This window comes from Tachypleus tridentatus, chromosome 7, assembly GCF_004210375.1.
Source record: "Tachypleus tridentatus isolate NWPU-2018 chromosome 7, ASM421037v1, whole genome shotgun sequence".
NCBI lineage: Eukaryota > Metazoa > Arthropoda > Merostomata > Xiphosura > Limulidae > Tachypleus > Tachypleus tridentatus.
The window spans coordinates 191,359,558-191,376,572 of record NC_134831.1 but is presented as its reverse complement, the minus strand read 5'-3'; the positions used below and the strand labels follow the sequence as shown (position 1 = coordinate 191,376,572).

Here is a 17,015-nt window from a genome sequence, read left to right as displayed (position 1 = left end):
AGTTTAAAGTAAACTTCTCATTATAATATAGCTATTATTCAGGAAAAGCATAATTTTTATAGCCTTCAATCTTGTTTACTTATGGAGCCATAAACTAGAAAATCACATCTAAATGCTGCACCCACCCATCACATCCTCTCTTGTATAAACTGTTAATAGTTTTTTTTGACATTACATATTATTTATAGCCAACAGAAAGTCACACTTTTAACCCATAATATGACATATTGTTTACTATACAGAGAAGTGTCTATTTTGCTTCCAGTTCAAAACTTTATTCCCATTGGAGACATCATTGAGCTCAGCAGAATTTTTAATAACTGTATTGCATAGCAAGAGAGTTAAAAAATTATGATTGTTATAGAACATTGTCTGCTTATTATTTTATTATGTGCACTGTTTAATTAAATGAAAAATTATTTAGTGTAGTAGTACTATTACTACAAAAACAATGTAGGTAAGTTTTAATTATAGTCAGCAGGAATAAAAACAAAAGAACCAGGTGTGTGCAATATATCTTATTTTTCATGTGTATTCTTTATTTATTATTATATAATGAAAAAATTAATAATGTTTTAGGTTGGATAATGAAGGAAAAAATACAATAAAACTTTTCACAAAATATGCTTGCAAGTAGCTTGTGTCTTACGTAATTTAATAGGTTAATGTAAGCTACCCAGCTCCCGAATGATTTAAAACATGTGGCAGGACTATTATTTAGACAAAGATCAAATGGAAATAAAACTTAAGCAAAGGTAGATGTATTACTAGTTTTAAGCTACTAAGAATAAACAATTGTAGTTTCCTGTTATAATGTGAAAGAAGGGTACTTAATATTTATTTCTTTTTTTGTATAGTGGTTACACCATTATGCCCCAGGTTGAACAAAAAATGGAACCTGAGTAACTAATGAATGAATATTTCCAGTAAAATTCTTATCAATAATATAAATGTACTTATCAGTTCAGCTGGTAACTTTGGTTTAATTCATTATAGTTGCACTCTCAACCCTTTTTTGCCCACACATTTTTTCACACCTAAGGTGTTTATGAAGAGATTCTTATTTACTGTAATGAAAATTTATTATTTTGTCACTTGTCAGTATGCAAGAATCTTACTGCCTGATTGGATGTTTCCTTGAGAACAAGATAGCAGGAATTTTTGAATCAAAATATAATTATTGGAGGTATCTTAAAATTCAGTTGGTTATATCAATAGTATGTAAATAAAGACACAAGTTTTAAGATGCATTCTTTCTCCTTTAAATTTTAAGTTTGACCTTATTATGAAATTAAATGTTGAGTATTGTGCGATCTTTTTGTAAATTAATTGGTCAAAGTGAGTTAATTAATTTTACTTCATACTTAACTACCAAACAGAAACTTGATAACCTTGAAGAAGATATAAGGTCTCTGAGCCAGCAACTGGAAATTTTGGTTTTGCAATACCTCAAAGGTTTACTGGTATCAAGTTAAAATTGAAGTCTGTAAATTACGAACCTGTTTATTTCCACCTCGTATGTTTGATTCAAATACTTGAAATATGAAACCAACAATTTTTGAGATCAGCTTATGATGATAATGATTACAGAAACATTGAACCATAAAATCTCTAATGTCACTTTTTTTCGTACATTTGATTCATGTATCTCTCATAAGAAATAACTTTTTATGATTATCTGTTGACAAGTAAAACTGTTTACAAATGTTATTGTTGAATAAACAAAATGAACAGTTATGGTCCCCTAATGTATTTTCCTCTGAAGTTTGTAAATATTTTTTACTTGCATTTCCAAATTTTCAAAATGTAATCACAAACCATCCTTATAGAAATTTCTTATTTGTGAGTTGTTTATTTATAGGTGAGAACTTAAATATTAGACAAATTAAATGTCAAGCATATTGTACTCTAATTACTAGTTGTAGAATGTACAACTTAACACATCAGTTGACAAATACAAGGGTATTGTTTTCTGTCCTTCAATATCGTGATCATCAAATTATTGTTAACAAAACTTGGTTATATATTGTTGTAATAGACACATTAATATTTGTGTTTTATGCATTTACTTGTAGGCTACTCCATAACCCTGTATATATATGTATGTGTCCTGATCATGCCAATGAGCTTATGTTGGTGTCCTTCCTGGTTCAGGTTTCCTTGCTTGTAGTTGTCTGTAATATCTGGTTATAGAGTAGTTTAAGATAGATATCTGTGACAGATCCTGAAGTAAGTAGAATACAATAACCAAAAATATTTGAATTTTTCTAATGTCTTTGTCATGTACACACTGATATTATTTGTAATCTGACCCAGATCCCAGTGATAAATTTAAAAGTTCTCAGAAGTGCACCTGGAATTCATAAAGACAATTTTAACTTGCTTATAGAAGGTTATTGGGTTGCTGGTCTTTGGTGTTTTAATCACTATATATATTACATGAGCTACTCAAATAATGATCTTGGAAGAATATTGTGTAAATGTAAGGGAAACAAAAGCATATAATCTTCTATATATCTTAACACACAGTCTCATCAGTTGTAACCTGTTGAAGGTTCTTCAAAAAAGCATGCTTAAGTGCTAATTGTTGAGCTGTAGTGTAGAGAAATGCAGTGAGTGCAGATTGTAATTAGTTCTCAGTAGTTAGAAACAGGTGGTACACAGAATAATTTGTGCTTATACTAAAAAGACAAGTCTTTCATTCCTGTAGCCAGGCTACAGTTTTTGTTTGTTTTTTCTTATGGTTGTACCTACACTAGTTGCCATTATTCATATTCATTTAACCAGTTTCCATGCACAGAAACTTGCTTCTAAAGTACTGGTTATGAAAGCAGGCCTTCAGCTCTTAAGGGAGTGACAGAAAATGATGAAACTGTAACCAAAGAAAGATCAAGTGGTTAGAAAGTTTGATAAAAATAAGAGTGTGATTGAATAGATTGTCTTTTTTTTTTACTTTAAATGATTGCAATAAAACTTTTAATTCCACATGACAGGAGGTGTTAATCCTGTATATTTTAAATGTAATCCTGTTCTTGTTGAAGTTAAAGATGTTTAAGTGTGAAATTTGATCAAAGTTTATTGTGTATAGACAGTTTTAGAAATTATTTTCTTGTGTAACTTTGAGGGATAAAACATCATTTGGTATCCCCAGAAAATTTAATCTGTGTATTTTCTTAATTTTGCAAATCTTAAGCTTTCATTTTATTCCCAGTAGATTTTGTATGGCCAAGGGTGCAAAAAACTCTTAAAGTGTGGCCTGCATGGAAATTGGCTCATGGATTGTTAGGAAAATGTAAATCCAGGAATCACAGATATGATAAACATTTTTCAGTATGGCAAGCTTTACATTTGCCTCAGCTGGTTGTGGATGGGGTGAGGGATGCATTTACAACAAAGCATCTCATTAATTTTTATGTAGATTATATTAAATACTATTTTCTTTATGACCTTATAACCAGTGTATAATATTATGGTAATATTCCTCACAGATGATACCTTTTAGTTCTGTGTTTAATCAAGATACTAGAATAATTATAGAACATATTTGTTCACATTGGATTACAAATAGATACCACAGCTAACAACCGTTTGTTTCTTTTAAGATTTACCTGCAGTATCTTGGACAACGAACTCAGTTAATGCAAATGGGGCGTCAAGTAAGTCTTAGACAAAAGAACTATTTGGAAGAAGAATGGTCTTTTGTTCGTGTGATATGTCCCAATATACCTGGGGGTGAAGCATTGGCTGCTAATAAGTTTTGGTTAGTAACAAGTTTAATCTTTTTCAGTATATTGGTACACAATAGTTATAACACACCATTAACAATAACATTGGTTGTTTTAAGTACATCAAAATAAAACGTTTTTAGATACAGCTTAACTTGTGATAAACACACATCAAAAAATAGTTGGTAGAGTTTTGTTTCTTACAACATATTAGAAATAGTCTTTGGTACAGTAGTTATGGATGAACATTTTTCCTAAGCTGGTCCAAACATGATTCTATTTGATGATACTTATCAGTAGTAGGCTTCTTATGCTATTTTTAACACAATGCTATTCAGGAGTATTTCAATCACACTCTTCACCATATCCATTGTTGGCAATACATTTCACTATACAGAACTCATGAAGCCTGGGGGAACATAGCATAGTAGTCATTGGAACACTTTATGTGGCTGGCTATTTGCTGCAGTTACAATGTCTCCATGATTCATGCATAAATAACATTGCTGTCATCGTATTTCATTCCAAAAATAAAACTTTAAATTTTCTTTTTTTGAATTTCACATGAATTTTCCTAAAAGTATGTAGTTTTAGAAAAATAAAGTATTTAATTTTTTTCTATTTCTAAGAAAAATTAGTTATTTGATGTAAATATTTGCACTTGAACCTTGAAAACTTCAAATTGCAAGGTTATTTTCATGTTAAGTATAAAAATACTATTTTTTACTTTACAGTTTTCACATTTCACTTGCATAATTTCTAGAACCATCTAAATGAATATCAAAAGTTTTTAAGGTAAATATTTATACAGGTTGTTCGAAAAGTTACTATGCAGTTTTGTATGTTAATTAATATATAAGTGCACATTGACTTTCCAAACACCCTGTATTTTCCATTTTCTCCACAATATCACTAACTACAGTTATTGTATTCAATTCACATTGTAATGAAATGTTTAAAATTAAGAAATTTAAATATGTATCTACTTTTTATCTATTTTGGTGTGTGTGTGTAGGGTGGTCATGCATAATTTCACATCTTTATCTTTTCACTTTTTTAGTGCTTTATTTTTCTTTCTGATTCTTTATCTTTTATTATTTATGTCAACACATTCAACAGATGTTTGTAGGTGATACAAATTTATCTCATAGATATCTTTAAGCATAATTTATTGAACTAACTGTTGGATAACACTTGTGCAGTGATGCAAGGCATATATATTTATTTAGGAAAACATTAAATTTTTCAGAAATAAATTTTAAACACAAATGATACATCAATAACTAAAATATAAAAGTAAGACCTTTAATGAAGTTTATCTGTCTATCAAACTAATAGTTATAAATCAAGAAAATAATAGCCAAGTGCTAGGGACACTATTCTCATCGATGTACTTCATGAATGTAGTCAACAGTTACATCCTGTGAGATTATATATAAGATATGAGAAATATACTGGGAGATCTGCCCTTTATATTGGTTATAAGCATGACATTCAATTCTAGAAGGGGCTGTTGCTTAACAGCAGCATAACTGGGAAAGTGGATATGGATTCTATTGGAATGAAATATTATATAAGCTTTTTCTTGTAATTATATGTGATACTCAGGATTGGAATTTCACCACATATGTGTAGAAGCTTTGCTAGCTTGTATAGAGCAGTGATTCTCAACCTGGGGTCTTTTCTAATATTGCATTTTTTTTAATTACACATACAGTTGTATATGTTTTTTATTTGATATTGAAAAAAATGGGATAATGAATTAATTATTAGTTAATAAAAACAGTTTGTTGGGTTGATGGAAAAATAACAATAAAAGAGGCCCTTGGTCGTGAAAAGGTTCAGAACCACTGGTATAGAGGTGTTGAGACTAAGCTGAATAGAAATGGGAAAAATCCAAACCTAAGATATTTTAATTAAATGCACATCAGGTACTCTCATTAAAATATATTGTTAGTAAAGTGTTTTATTTAAGATTTGAATATAATTCAGTAATATGTTTTGGGATATGCACAGAAATGAAGATAAGAATGGTTACATGTATAACAGGAATATAGCCTTCATAAGGTTTAGTAAGAAGAAAAGAAAAGATTATGGTAATATGACCAGATCTAGAGAATAGTCTTTGACCCTAAAATATGTACAGTTTTGAAAAATGTCAAGCAAATAATTGTTATTATTGATCAGAAATATTTTACCTCAGTTGTATATATGAACTAGTTACATAATAAAACTATTCACAGAGCATAACTTTAATGAGAACAAACTTAAAATTATCAGATAAAATGTTAATATCCTGATAAATTTATTGAAATATATTGGAAAGTAGTTGTGCTTTTATCCTGTCATAATTATTATTTCTATAAACCTCAGTGAATAATTTATTGTCATATTTTTGCTACTCAACAAGGAGAGTTTGAAACTGGTTATTTGTAGTGATGCTTGTTTGAGTCTAATTGACAAGAACTGTGCTTTTATCCTTTTTATGAGTTTTGCTCAGATTATTAATCTGTAACAATACTGCTAATCGTTAACATAAAATGAAAGGTACTAAAGTTACTTATAAGTTTAGCAAAGTGTGTCTTACTTGATCTAAACAGTGACTCTCCTGTAGAGAAATAGCTTACTGTGTACCTTCTAGTAATATTACTAGTTATTATTGTATTTCATATTTTTATGATACATAATTAGTGTGAGGAAGTAATATTTAGTTTGATATAAATATAACTTGTTGGGAGAAACTCATTAAAATCTATTCATCCTATTTTTAACTTGTTACATTGCATTATCATATGTTACAGTTTAAAATTACAAAAGTAACTTAATCTTAAATTATTTTACCTGACAATGTTTATTATATTAAATGAAAGATAGTTTGAAAATAGATTTAAAAAACAAAAGCTGAAAAGATTAGTGTTATGTGAGAATAACCAATTATTTGAATTAGCCTAATGAATAATTATGTGGTAAATGTCACTAATTGCCCAGACCTACAGTTTAGTTTGATGAGACAAATAAGCAACAGTATTTGGTACAGTACAACACACCAAAAACAATCTTTTGTGTAGTTTTGTGTGTGACAACACATAAGGAATGGTGTTTGGTACAGTTTAGTTGGTTACAACACATTGGAAACAATATTTGATGTAGCTTGTGACAACACATAAGAAACGATCTAGTACAATTTAGCTTGTTACAATCCATCAGAATGAATTTGTACATTTTAGCTCATTACAACACTTCTGAATCAAAAATCATTGCTTCAATTTAGTTTGTGATGACACATCAGAAACTGTTTGGTGCAGTATTATTTATGTGTGAAACATATAAAAACAGTTTAGTTTGTTATAATGTTTCATAATTAAATAATACTGCAGCAATCTTCAGTTATATCAAACCAGTGATAAATATTACTGGTGCATTTGTGTTAAGTTTCATTGGTTTTGTTACTGCAAGTCTGTCTGTTTGGGTTGATTTGATAGATTTCATACAATTGATATTGTAGTTTGAATGAGAAAAAAAGGATATTAGTTCAGGATTTCCAGTAATGGGTTTTTGATTTGTCTGCTTTACCTGATAATTGTATAATGAACTTAAAAGATTCCTAAATGAAACTGTAGGTATGGTGCCTTCTGTTAGAACCATCTGACTCCAAGATAGTACACATCTTTAAACTTAACATTTTAATTTAAGTAATATAATAACAATTAGTCAATCAAAATCTTTCCACTGAATCTTGGAAAATGTGGACCCCTGTGAAAAGAACAGCTAAAATTCCTCATTCAGTTATATTTATTTACTAAATTTAGATGTTAAAGTTACACTGAAGTATTTTTATAAATAACATTTCACTAACAACTAGCTGACAAGCTGATATTTCTCCTTTGAATGTTTCTGGTGAACAGTGTTTGTAAAGTACAATACAATGATCACTCAGAAAAAAATTTGTAAAACTAGGTATGAATAATTGGTTTGTAATTTTCTACCAAACTTGATTATTTAAAGATAGTTTAATAATCTTGGTAAAGTTAAATAAGAATATCATAATTAGTTTTTGTTTGTTTTTTTCATCCTAATAGTTTTATGGCTAGTGATCTTCTGAATTCCATTGGGGACCACTTGGAATGTGAAATTGATGAATGTTTCACTTTCTTTCATGAGAATGTGGTTGTTCAACAGGAAAATATTTCCCATTACAAGTATGTATAACATTTGGGGTTCATTAAAAACTCAGTTAAAAACAATATTTAAAAATACACAATAATTTAACATTTTTGAAGTCACCAAGGCTTACTAAAATACTTCCATGTTTTATTATGTTTCAGTTCCACCAACATCAGAAAATCAAACAACATTGTGAATAAAACATTAATATTTGTGTCTTACTATTGTGGAAAATACAAACATATTAACAAATCATTTGGCATATTTGGTACTGTAATTTCTTGTTTATCTTTAAAAAAAAAAAAAAAATTCTAGAAAAAATTTTCTATAACTACTGTACTTTCGCATCTGTTTAAAGTTAAATCCAAATTCTTAAATATTTCTAAAAATTGTATTATATTTGTCATTAATTTATTTACTACTTATTTATTTATTACTTTTAACACTATAGGAATCAGGATTGTTAGCTACATGTTTTACTAAAGTCAGTTTATTTATTTTTGTTATTTCTAAAATAGAGTTATGCTTTTAAGTCTAAATTTTCAAATTCTACTTACTTTTCCAGTGCAAAATAGACCATAGTTACAAGGAATTATGTAATTGCCACTCTTATCTGTTAATGTATTTGTATCTTTTATGACCAGCCAGAAAATTGTTTAACCTTAGATGAAAATGTTACTTGACAGTTAATATATATTTTTTAAAAACTTTAACAATATATAACAAATTTTTTTTACAGTGTGCCAAACAAAAATTCTTACTAAACCTTAGTAACTAAGTCTAGTGTATACTGTGAAAGTCTTAGTCTGTTGTAAAAACTTATAAATTCTGTTATTAATGTTCCTGTTAAATCCTTTTTCAGTGCCATATGTTTTAAAAACTCAATTCTTACTCTGAATCTTGTTTACATGAATAGATATTTAAGGTTCTGCATAAATATGTAGTAAAAACTAAGATTGTTTGACAACAGGGGTGACAGCTTGGCAGCATGACAACAGAAAATAGTGTTCTGAATACTGAAGTAACTGCAACATTATCTCTTGTTTAAAGTATACAAGAAACCTAAGCTTTTATTTTGTTAAATATATGATGTAAACTATAATACAACTATAATACAACAAACAATTTGTTTGTTGAATTCTATTAATGTGTCATTGTCATGTTTAATGGAATAGACTGCCTTAATTAAAATTATTGGAAATATAAAGTGGATATTACATCATCATTTTGTAAAGGATAATTGAATTGAATAATTGATAATTAAACATTGTATAAATTCTGGTGATTTTTTTCATAAAGAATTAAGTGATCACTTTATGACTTGTGCATGTGTCTGTATACGTAAATGTGTGTGTACGTTTGAAATTGGAATTAAAAGTTTTGATAATGAAGTGAGAAATGTTTGTTGTTTTTTTATCCTGTAGAAAAGGAATTTTACAAACGTGCCGAATGTTTAAGAAAACCTTTGAAGAGTCGTCTCATCAAGCTCGGCAAGCTGTCGCCTTTGCAAAAGCCTTACGAAAGGTAAAAAATTGGTGTTCTTATAGCATTGATGTACAGTGTAATTTGTTAATGCAGTATTTGTTTCTTTTTTTATCTAAAATCAGACCTGGTCAAAACAGGCACAATATGTATGATTGAACTGCACTTTAGGCATTTATTCAAAATTTTTCATGAGTGTCCAAAGGCGGCAGGCTTCATTGTATTAAATATATAAAGTTATGTGAAAAACTAAAACTTCAAGGAAGTGAAACTATATTAACAGTGAATGTATTCTTTTTAACAATATTGTTAAACACAAAATATATTTGATGGTTGATCAAAAACTTTCAGAGCAAACAGTTTTGTATTATGGTGAAAACTATTTTCTGGTTTTAGTATCTAATAATTTAAAATATCAGTTTCTTTAATTTCTAAATTTTAACTTATGATAGAAACTGAAAGTTTTTGGCATAGTGGTTCTTATTTTCAGATGTCTCTGATGACCAAAATTTTAGTTAAATAATTTGATAAAACATTTCACCAGTTGAATGTTTACAGAGTTGAAATGTTCTAGCATATTTACGGCTATGGCTAAAACATTTCATTATGCTTTCTACTGAAACATCTTATTGTTATACAAGTTTTAACATAATTAGTATAAGTGTTTCATAAATAAAGCTCAGAACAGCTTTTAAGTTGAATGTTTATTTTTATTTTTTAAGTTTTATTACAACATTTCAACCACGTGTGGCGATCTTTAAGTAACTGTCATCTGTTGTGTTTCAAGTGGTCAAAATGTAACAAAATTAGAAATAAATAATTCATTCAAAATCTATATCTCTAGACTATTTAAAATAAAGTATACAGTATATTTCATAAACATGTAATCGCGTTTCAGGACCTTGAAATTGCTGCAGAATTTAAAGCTTTAGTTTCTTCTGAAGAATTACTACGACGATTACAAGAAACAGGACACATGCGTGTAAGTAGGCATCCTTTAATATCCATGTGATTCTAATTTCTTTTTATGGGTTTACGTGAAAAATTTTTATATATATATATAGCTCAAAGGTTTATTATAAACAATATTTTCTCTTTGTTAATATAACAGGTTTACTAAAAACAACAAAATTTATTTTATGATGAGGTAAAAACTGCAGTTTGAAATATTATTACTCAAGATTTTTTTACCTTTTAAGATGCTACCTGTTAGAATCCTGTCATTTTTAGGCATGGAACTAAACCAATTTTAATAATAAATGGATGAAATTTGTAAAACCAAATGCTTACTCATACTGTAAAAGTGAAAAGACTTAAATTATTTTTCACAAGGAATTCATGTATAGGCAATAATTTACTTTTCCTGTTTTTAAGTATATTTGTACAGCAGGTTATAAATGTTACATTTGAAGTTTTCTTTCTGTTGACTGATGTGGGCTGATACTGCATGAAATTGGATTTCATTATGAGTATTGTTGGCAAACCTTACTTGAAACTAAGTGATTCACAAACTGCTAAAGAATTAATAATAAAATCCATCACTAGTGTCATTTCAAAGAAAATGATGTGGTTTAGTACTGATGAACAACAAACATTTTACTACAGCTTATATTTTTTCCAGCTTTACAGGTAGTGTAACTCTTGATTTACTGTTTGGTATGTCAGTATGTGATAGTTCTTGTTTGAATTTTAAATGTTTTTATAAAATATTTTACATAGTGTCATGAATAAAGTTTTCACAAAATCATCATTTTCTGAAAGGTTTGTGAGCATTTACTTGTTTGGATAAAGTAAATTACATTTTCAAAACATAATTACCATTTGCTGACCCTTGTAGCTATTCCTTAACCTTCACTATACCTGTCTAAATATTAGTCTAACTTGCTCCAGTTTTTATACTTTATTTAAATGCCCTTGGCAGTTTTTGGTCTTGTGACATTCTCTACCTATGTCAATGTGCCCTCTGTCCTGCTACTGTATATAGGCACCTCATTCAGATAATGTAATCACTATTTTCTCAACAAAGTAATGTTCACAGTTTTCTCTGAAATGCTTTGCTGTGTTACATTTTAGATGGCAATTTTAGTATTGCCTTGTAGAGTTTTGTACAATTACTATTTCCTTTAAAAAAAACTTTTCTTGCTGATCCAGGACATTCTGGGTGAATTTTGATTGTTGTTGTTTTTGTTTTTTTTCTGACACCTTTCTTTACTAAGTCATCTTCTCACATGACTGACGTAGATCAACTATATCCTGCTTATTTTCTTCAATTAGTCACTCAAGTTTGGGAGAATTTGGGGCTTTCCTCAGTTGTCTTTGAGTCTACTTCTTCCTTAGTAGTAGAAAGGTTGGGGGGGGGTTAACAACTTAGTTTTTTCTCTCACAGTTGATATTGCTGGTTCAAGCTAGAAAATTTAATGTTTTATTATATGACAATATAGATATACTTTGTACCCTTGTTTCTATGCTTTGACTTACCACTGTCAGTGGAAGTAAATTTCAACTCCACAGACAATATTAGCTTTTGGATATGCAAAGTCCCAGACTGGACCCCATAATTACTTTAATAAGATTACAATTTCATGTATTTGTTTGCCCCTCACTCTTACTCTGGAATATTTTTCTTCCCCACAAAACGTGCATGTTGTTGGGAAATATTGATAGATATCTTGTTGGAGGGAGTTTTTTTACCTGCTGTAGTCCTCTGTCAGTTACCTGAGGCTCTTGATGTTCATGGGGATCCCAGAGGCATTTGAGTCATGAATTGATGGCACCTGTTTGCAAGCTTCCTTGTCATCAACCTGCTGGCCTTAAGAGCAGAACCATGAATATTTCAGTTTCTGGCATCAAAATTGGTCTTTCCTTTAACTTTTCCATCTCCATTATCCTCTCAATATGTGATATTTCAACCCCTAATTCATCAGTAGAGTGTAAATTTTCATTCTCAGGCTATAATTGAGTGCTGCTTTCAGGGGTGATAGTGAAGGTTAGTCTCATTCTTCCAGGATTTTATTTCCATCCATTTTTTGTGCCCAAAATAATGAAAGGTTGGGGGATAATTGTTGATCTTTTTCATCTCAACCAATTTTTCATTCCTCCCAGTTTCACAGTAGAGTCCTTTTCTCCACCTATGTTAGCATTCGTCACCAGGTATGTGGATGACCAAGTTCAAAGTTGCTAATAGATTTCTAGTGAATTCATTCAACCATAATCAACATTTCTCACAGAGGAACTGTATGAGTTTTTCAATACATTTTAAGCCTGGTTAATGCAACTCTCATCTGGCTCCTGACTAGGGAACGGGCAGTCAGGTTCTTACATGGATGGTTCTATCTCTTTTGGGAAGTGGGCATCCCTCAATTTAGGTTGAGCACACACGCAGTCCCTTCAGTGGTTACTGGACAGCCATTAGATCAGAAATTGTAATTCACTGGATCATCCAGTCTCCATCAGGAGCCACATATTAGATCTAAATGTACCTATATGACCTCTGCATTACAATTGTCATTTTTTTGCTGTTGCCTCATTTCCAGGATAGGGTGCATGTACTGAAAGTTGGGAATTCCAGGGTATATGTATGGAAGACAAATCTTCCTCCCTCGTCAATAATTTCAAACTTTTTACTGTCCACCAGGCTATGGTACAAGGTCTAGATCAGTTTCAGAGGAATGTCATTATGATTCTTTCCATCATTTCCATAGTGATCTCTTAACTTTCTTATTGTGGGAGTGCATGTTCTTTGGACCTTTGTTTATGAACTTTGGTTATTTCTCTATGGGGTTCACTATCATCATATCAGCCTCCTGGGGTGATAAATTACATAGCAGATCACCTGTTTTAGCCCAATAAATTATTCTGATCTGATGGATTCTCCATTGTAAGATTTTCTGATGGATTTGCTCTCAATTCAGGTCTTCAACGATCGACACACTTGTCACTTTTTTACACTTAACTACAGACGTTTTGGCCCCCAGTATTTCATCCTTAGGCTTTGGCAATACATACATTCAGTCTAGATTGCATGGGATTGCACTTCTATGCCTTTTCCCCAATTCGTCTATTACTCAGGGTTCTGGTTATGATTTGATCCTCTACTTTATAGCTATTAGTAGCCCCAGGTCGTTAGCCTAACCATGGTTTTCTCTTCTACAATGTCTTGAAGATGGTCTACGTATTCCTCATCCTCTTTGGCTATCTGTTTTGAGGTGACCATGATCCAACGTGTTACACCAAAACTTTTCCAAGTTCATTGGGTTTTAACTGCTAAATTTAATGTGTATGTGCCTTACAATGAGTTTGAACCCACTTCACCCAAACATGCCCACCATATCTCATTTTTTACATGAGTCTAGCTTTGTCTCCTGTCATTTTATGTGCATAAACCTTATCAACTACTTTGTTATTTTCAACATAAGAAAGGTTTAGATTCTTCAGTGCTATTCAGCTTTTTCAAATTGTTTATTCATTCTTCCTAAATGGCATTTTAATATACTTCACTGGGATATTAGGGTGGATATTACATATCTTAACATCCAGTTGAGCCTTTGGTCTCTTCTACCAGGTTTCACAATTGCCTTAATAGGTATTTTTGTTGTTGCTGGTATGTGGATGTTGTAGATCATAGTTGTTTGTACTACATGTGCACAGAAGTTTATAACTCTGCTTTGGAGCATTAGTTCATTTGTTTTTAAATCTCTGGCAGCCAGGGAATGGGATAGATCCTTCTTTATTAGTTCTTTTGCCAGATATTTCTCACATTTGTAACTAATCAAACACTGATAATTTGTTTTGTCTTGTCAGAGCTATAAGGTGGTATGTGGCTCGCACTAACTTATTTTGAGGTGACAATACTCAACTCTGTATTAATTGCGACCCTTTGGTTTCCTGAGATTTATACCCAGTTGCTTTTAAGTGAAATCACAAATATCCATGTTTATTCTGGACTTTCTTTACTGGTAAGAAAACTTTTAAGAGCTGCACCTCGTCAAAATCATTACATTTCTGTGTCTTTTGTAGCCTGTTTCAGTTATGTGCTTAAGGTCATCATATGGTCTAATATGTGATCTTCTCCCAGTAATACTTTTTCTCTCGCATTCTTTACACAATCTGGCAGTTTTTTTCTTCTGAGAATTTTGGACTACCTACCCCCTGTGGCTGTTTTAACAACATGTGCTAGATTATAAAAAGAAGTAAGTTTTTTGTCCTTCCTTTTTTTTTTTTTTCATTGGATCCCACTGTATGACAAATGTTGCCAAGACAGGTGTGCTTTTATTAATCCAATACCACAGTAGCATCAAACTTAACTATACTTTCTACTGATTGCAACAAGCTCTGTAGAAATAAAATGTTCCATAAGACTATCTAGGCACTCAACAGATGTTATTACTATATTCTGGTGGATTACCATTTACAGGCTATCATGAGTAAAGCTTAAGTTGATCCTGCCCATCCATGCTGACCATTAGATTGAATAAATCAGGGTTGCTTTGCTTTTAAAATTAAAACTTTAATGAATTTGATTCACCTGTTCCACTGTTTCTAGAACACTGTTTTTTATGACTTCTAAATGCATATTACCCCCAGATTCTACTTGTGAAGCTACGAAGCCCTTACCATACCCACTTTCCAGTCACTAGGGGTGAGGGATAGAAATTTCCCTCCAGAGTTTTTGAAGTCTGCCATGGACAAGTGGTTATTATGCTTGACTCACAATCTGAGGGTCACGGGTTTGATTTATCATCAAATGCTTGTCCTTTCAGACATGGAGGCATTATAATGGTCTTGGGTGATAATGACTAGATACCATCCCTCTAGTCTTACACTGCTAAATCCAGGATGGCTAGAGCAGATAGTCCTTGTGTAGCTTTGCATCAAATTCACAAAAACAAAAAAACCAAAGTGTTTGAGTGAATTCCTCCACTCTTGGAGAAGAGGGCAAAGTTGGTGGCTATCCTACTCAAGTCTCTGGATATTTTTCCCAGATGTCTGTGGATGCTGGCCCATAATGCCAATTCAGATTTGATGCTAAGCTGCCTGGTTGGGATGTGCCTGGCTTCTCTTTTTGGTTAATTTCAATGTAGTATATTGTTCAAAGAAGTAGGTCCACTGCCTCCTTATAATTCCAAATGAAAAGTGGTTCTGATCTAGGTTTTTTTGTTGAGTACAGCATTCCAGGTCTTTTACATAATTCCAGAGGCAAGTGGAATGCTCCTTGCTCACTCAAATGGGGAGTTAGGATGAAAGTTCATAATTCCAGACTAAATGACTTTTGTTTCTTTGGTTGAGTAAGGCATGCACAATCCAGTCATTTCAAGCCTGGAATATTGCCATTTGGAGTTCTTCAAAAAACGTTTGTTATCTTTGCTGTTGCTTACTTTCTCATTCTTATTTCAGTCATTTGGAGCATATCACTCTTTAGCTGTGGGTTGAGATCCAATTAAAGGTGTATATTTGACGTTGCAGTCCAATTGCTTTAGCCATCAATGTGGTATATTTAGACCCCTTAATTCCAACCTCAAATTCTTGTGAAATTAGTATATAATGAAATAGTACTGTTAAAATGTGATAAGACATTAATATTTACAATTGTTGACAGAATAGTATACTACAAGCATTTACTACTATTTTAATAAATAATTTGTCTAGTTAATAAAAAAAATCAAAAGTATACATATAGTTTTTAGTTTTTAAGTACTTTTAATTGTAATCTGATTTTTTTTTCCCCATTAGGTAATAGCTCCACATAGTTCTAGTCATGTGATGTTTGTACCTGGTAAGTGAAGTGATTTGTACCAGTATATTCTAAAGTACAAAGAATGATGTTGACTGTTAAAAAGATGTCACATTAAAGGAAAAAACTTCCAGTTACTAGTTCTTTATTGGTATGTGTTATACAAATGTACGAAATTTCACATTGAAATTTATTTCTTGGCATTTATTAATTATCAATTTAACACACTTTAGAACTTGAAACTTTTCTACTCCTGATTACAAATACCACAGTGATAACAATAGTGAATCAAATTTAAAATGCTTCTGATTGTATACCTTTTGTCTTGCAATACCTTTTTATTCATCATTGAACAAATAGTTGATATTCTAAAGCAATTTAAACACTTTCCACTGCAGCTAAACATGGTGAAGTACATGCATTTTTGCATTTTTCAACTTGCAAAGTTGTTGACAAATCTAATAGTGAATATACATACCAGCTGCAGTGAATGAGTTAATTATAAATGTCAAATCACAGAAAAAAGAAATCATTGAAATATGATTTGTCATTCTGCTAAACTGTGTGTATTTTTAGTGTGTTTTTTCTGCCATGCAGACATTCCTCTATTTTTGTTCATATAGCACAAAACTATCATTTAAAGTTGATGCTCAGTTTGAAATTATTTGAAAATCGTGTATGTGCTCTTACATACACAGATGTCGCTGACATAAACTGCAGGAAATGATAGGTGGGACCAGAGATATGATGGATCAGCATGGGGTGCAAAACTCCTTGGAGCTAATTCACAGAAGGCTAAAGAAAAGCGCTCTTGGTTATTTATTTTGACACAAGAACCATCATAGAAACTTTGGTTGGATGGGCCTGCATGCTAAAGGGGTAGGCCGTATATCTGTTTCAGCCCACCACTGATT

At 31.1% G+C, this 17,015-nt stretch overlaps 1 protein-coding gene across 5 annotated transcripts in view; it reads left to right on the top strand.

Moving 5' to 3' along the window:
- The window catches only part of LOC143257556 (mitogen-activated protein kinase kinase kinase 4-like), a 129,542-nt gene that overhangs the window by 49,329 nt on the left and 63,198 nt on the right, over positions 1-17,015 (top strand). For all 5 annotated transcript variants that reach the window (XR_013031927.1, XM_076516411.1, XM_076516410.1 and 2 more), the window contains exons 7-11: positions 3,603-3,760; positions 7,805-7,924; positions 9,314-9,413; positions 10,270-10,353; positions 16,101-16,143. Coding sequence is in view for 4 of the 5 variants with exons in the window: in XM_076516411.1 (XP_076372526.1) it covers positions 3,603-3,760; positions 7,805-7,924; positions 9,314-9,413; positions 10,270-10,353; positions 16,101-16,143 (505 nt within the window). In the remaining variant the exon portion in view is untranslated. The remainder of the gene's footprint in view (positions 1-3,602; positions 3,761-7,804; positions 7,925-9,313; positions 9,414-10,269; positions 10,354-16,100; positions 16,144-17,015) is intronic.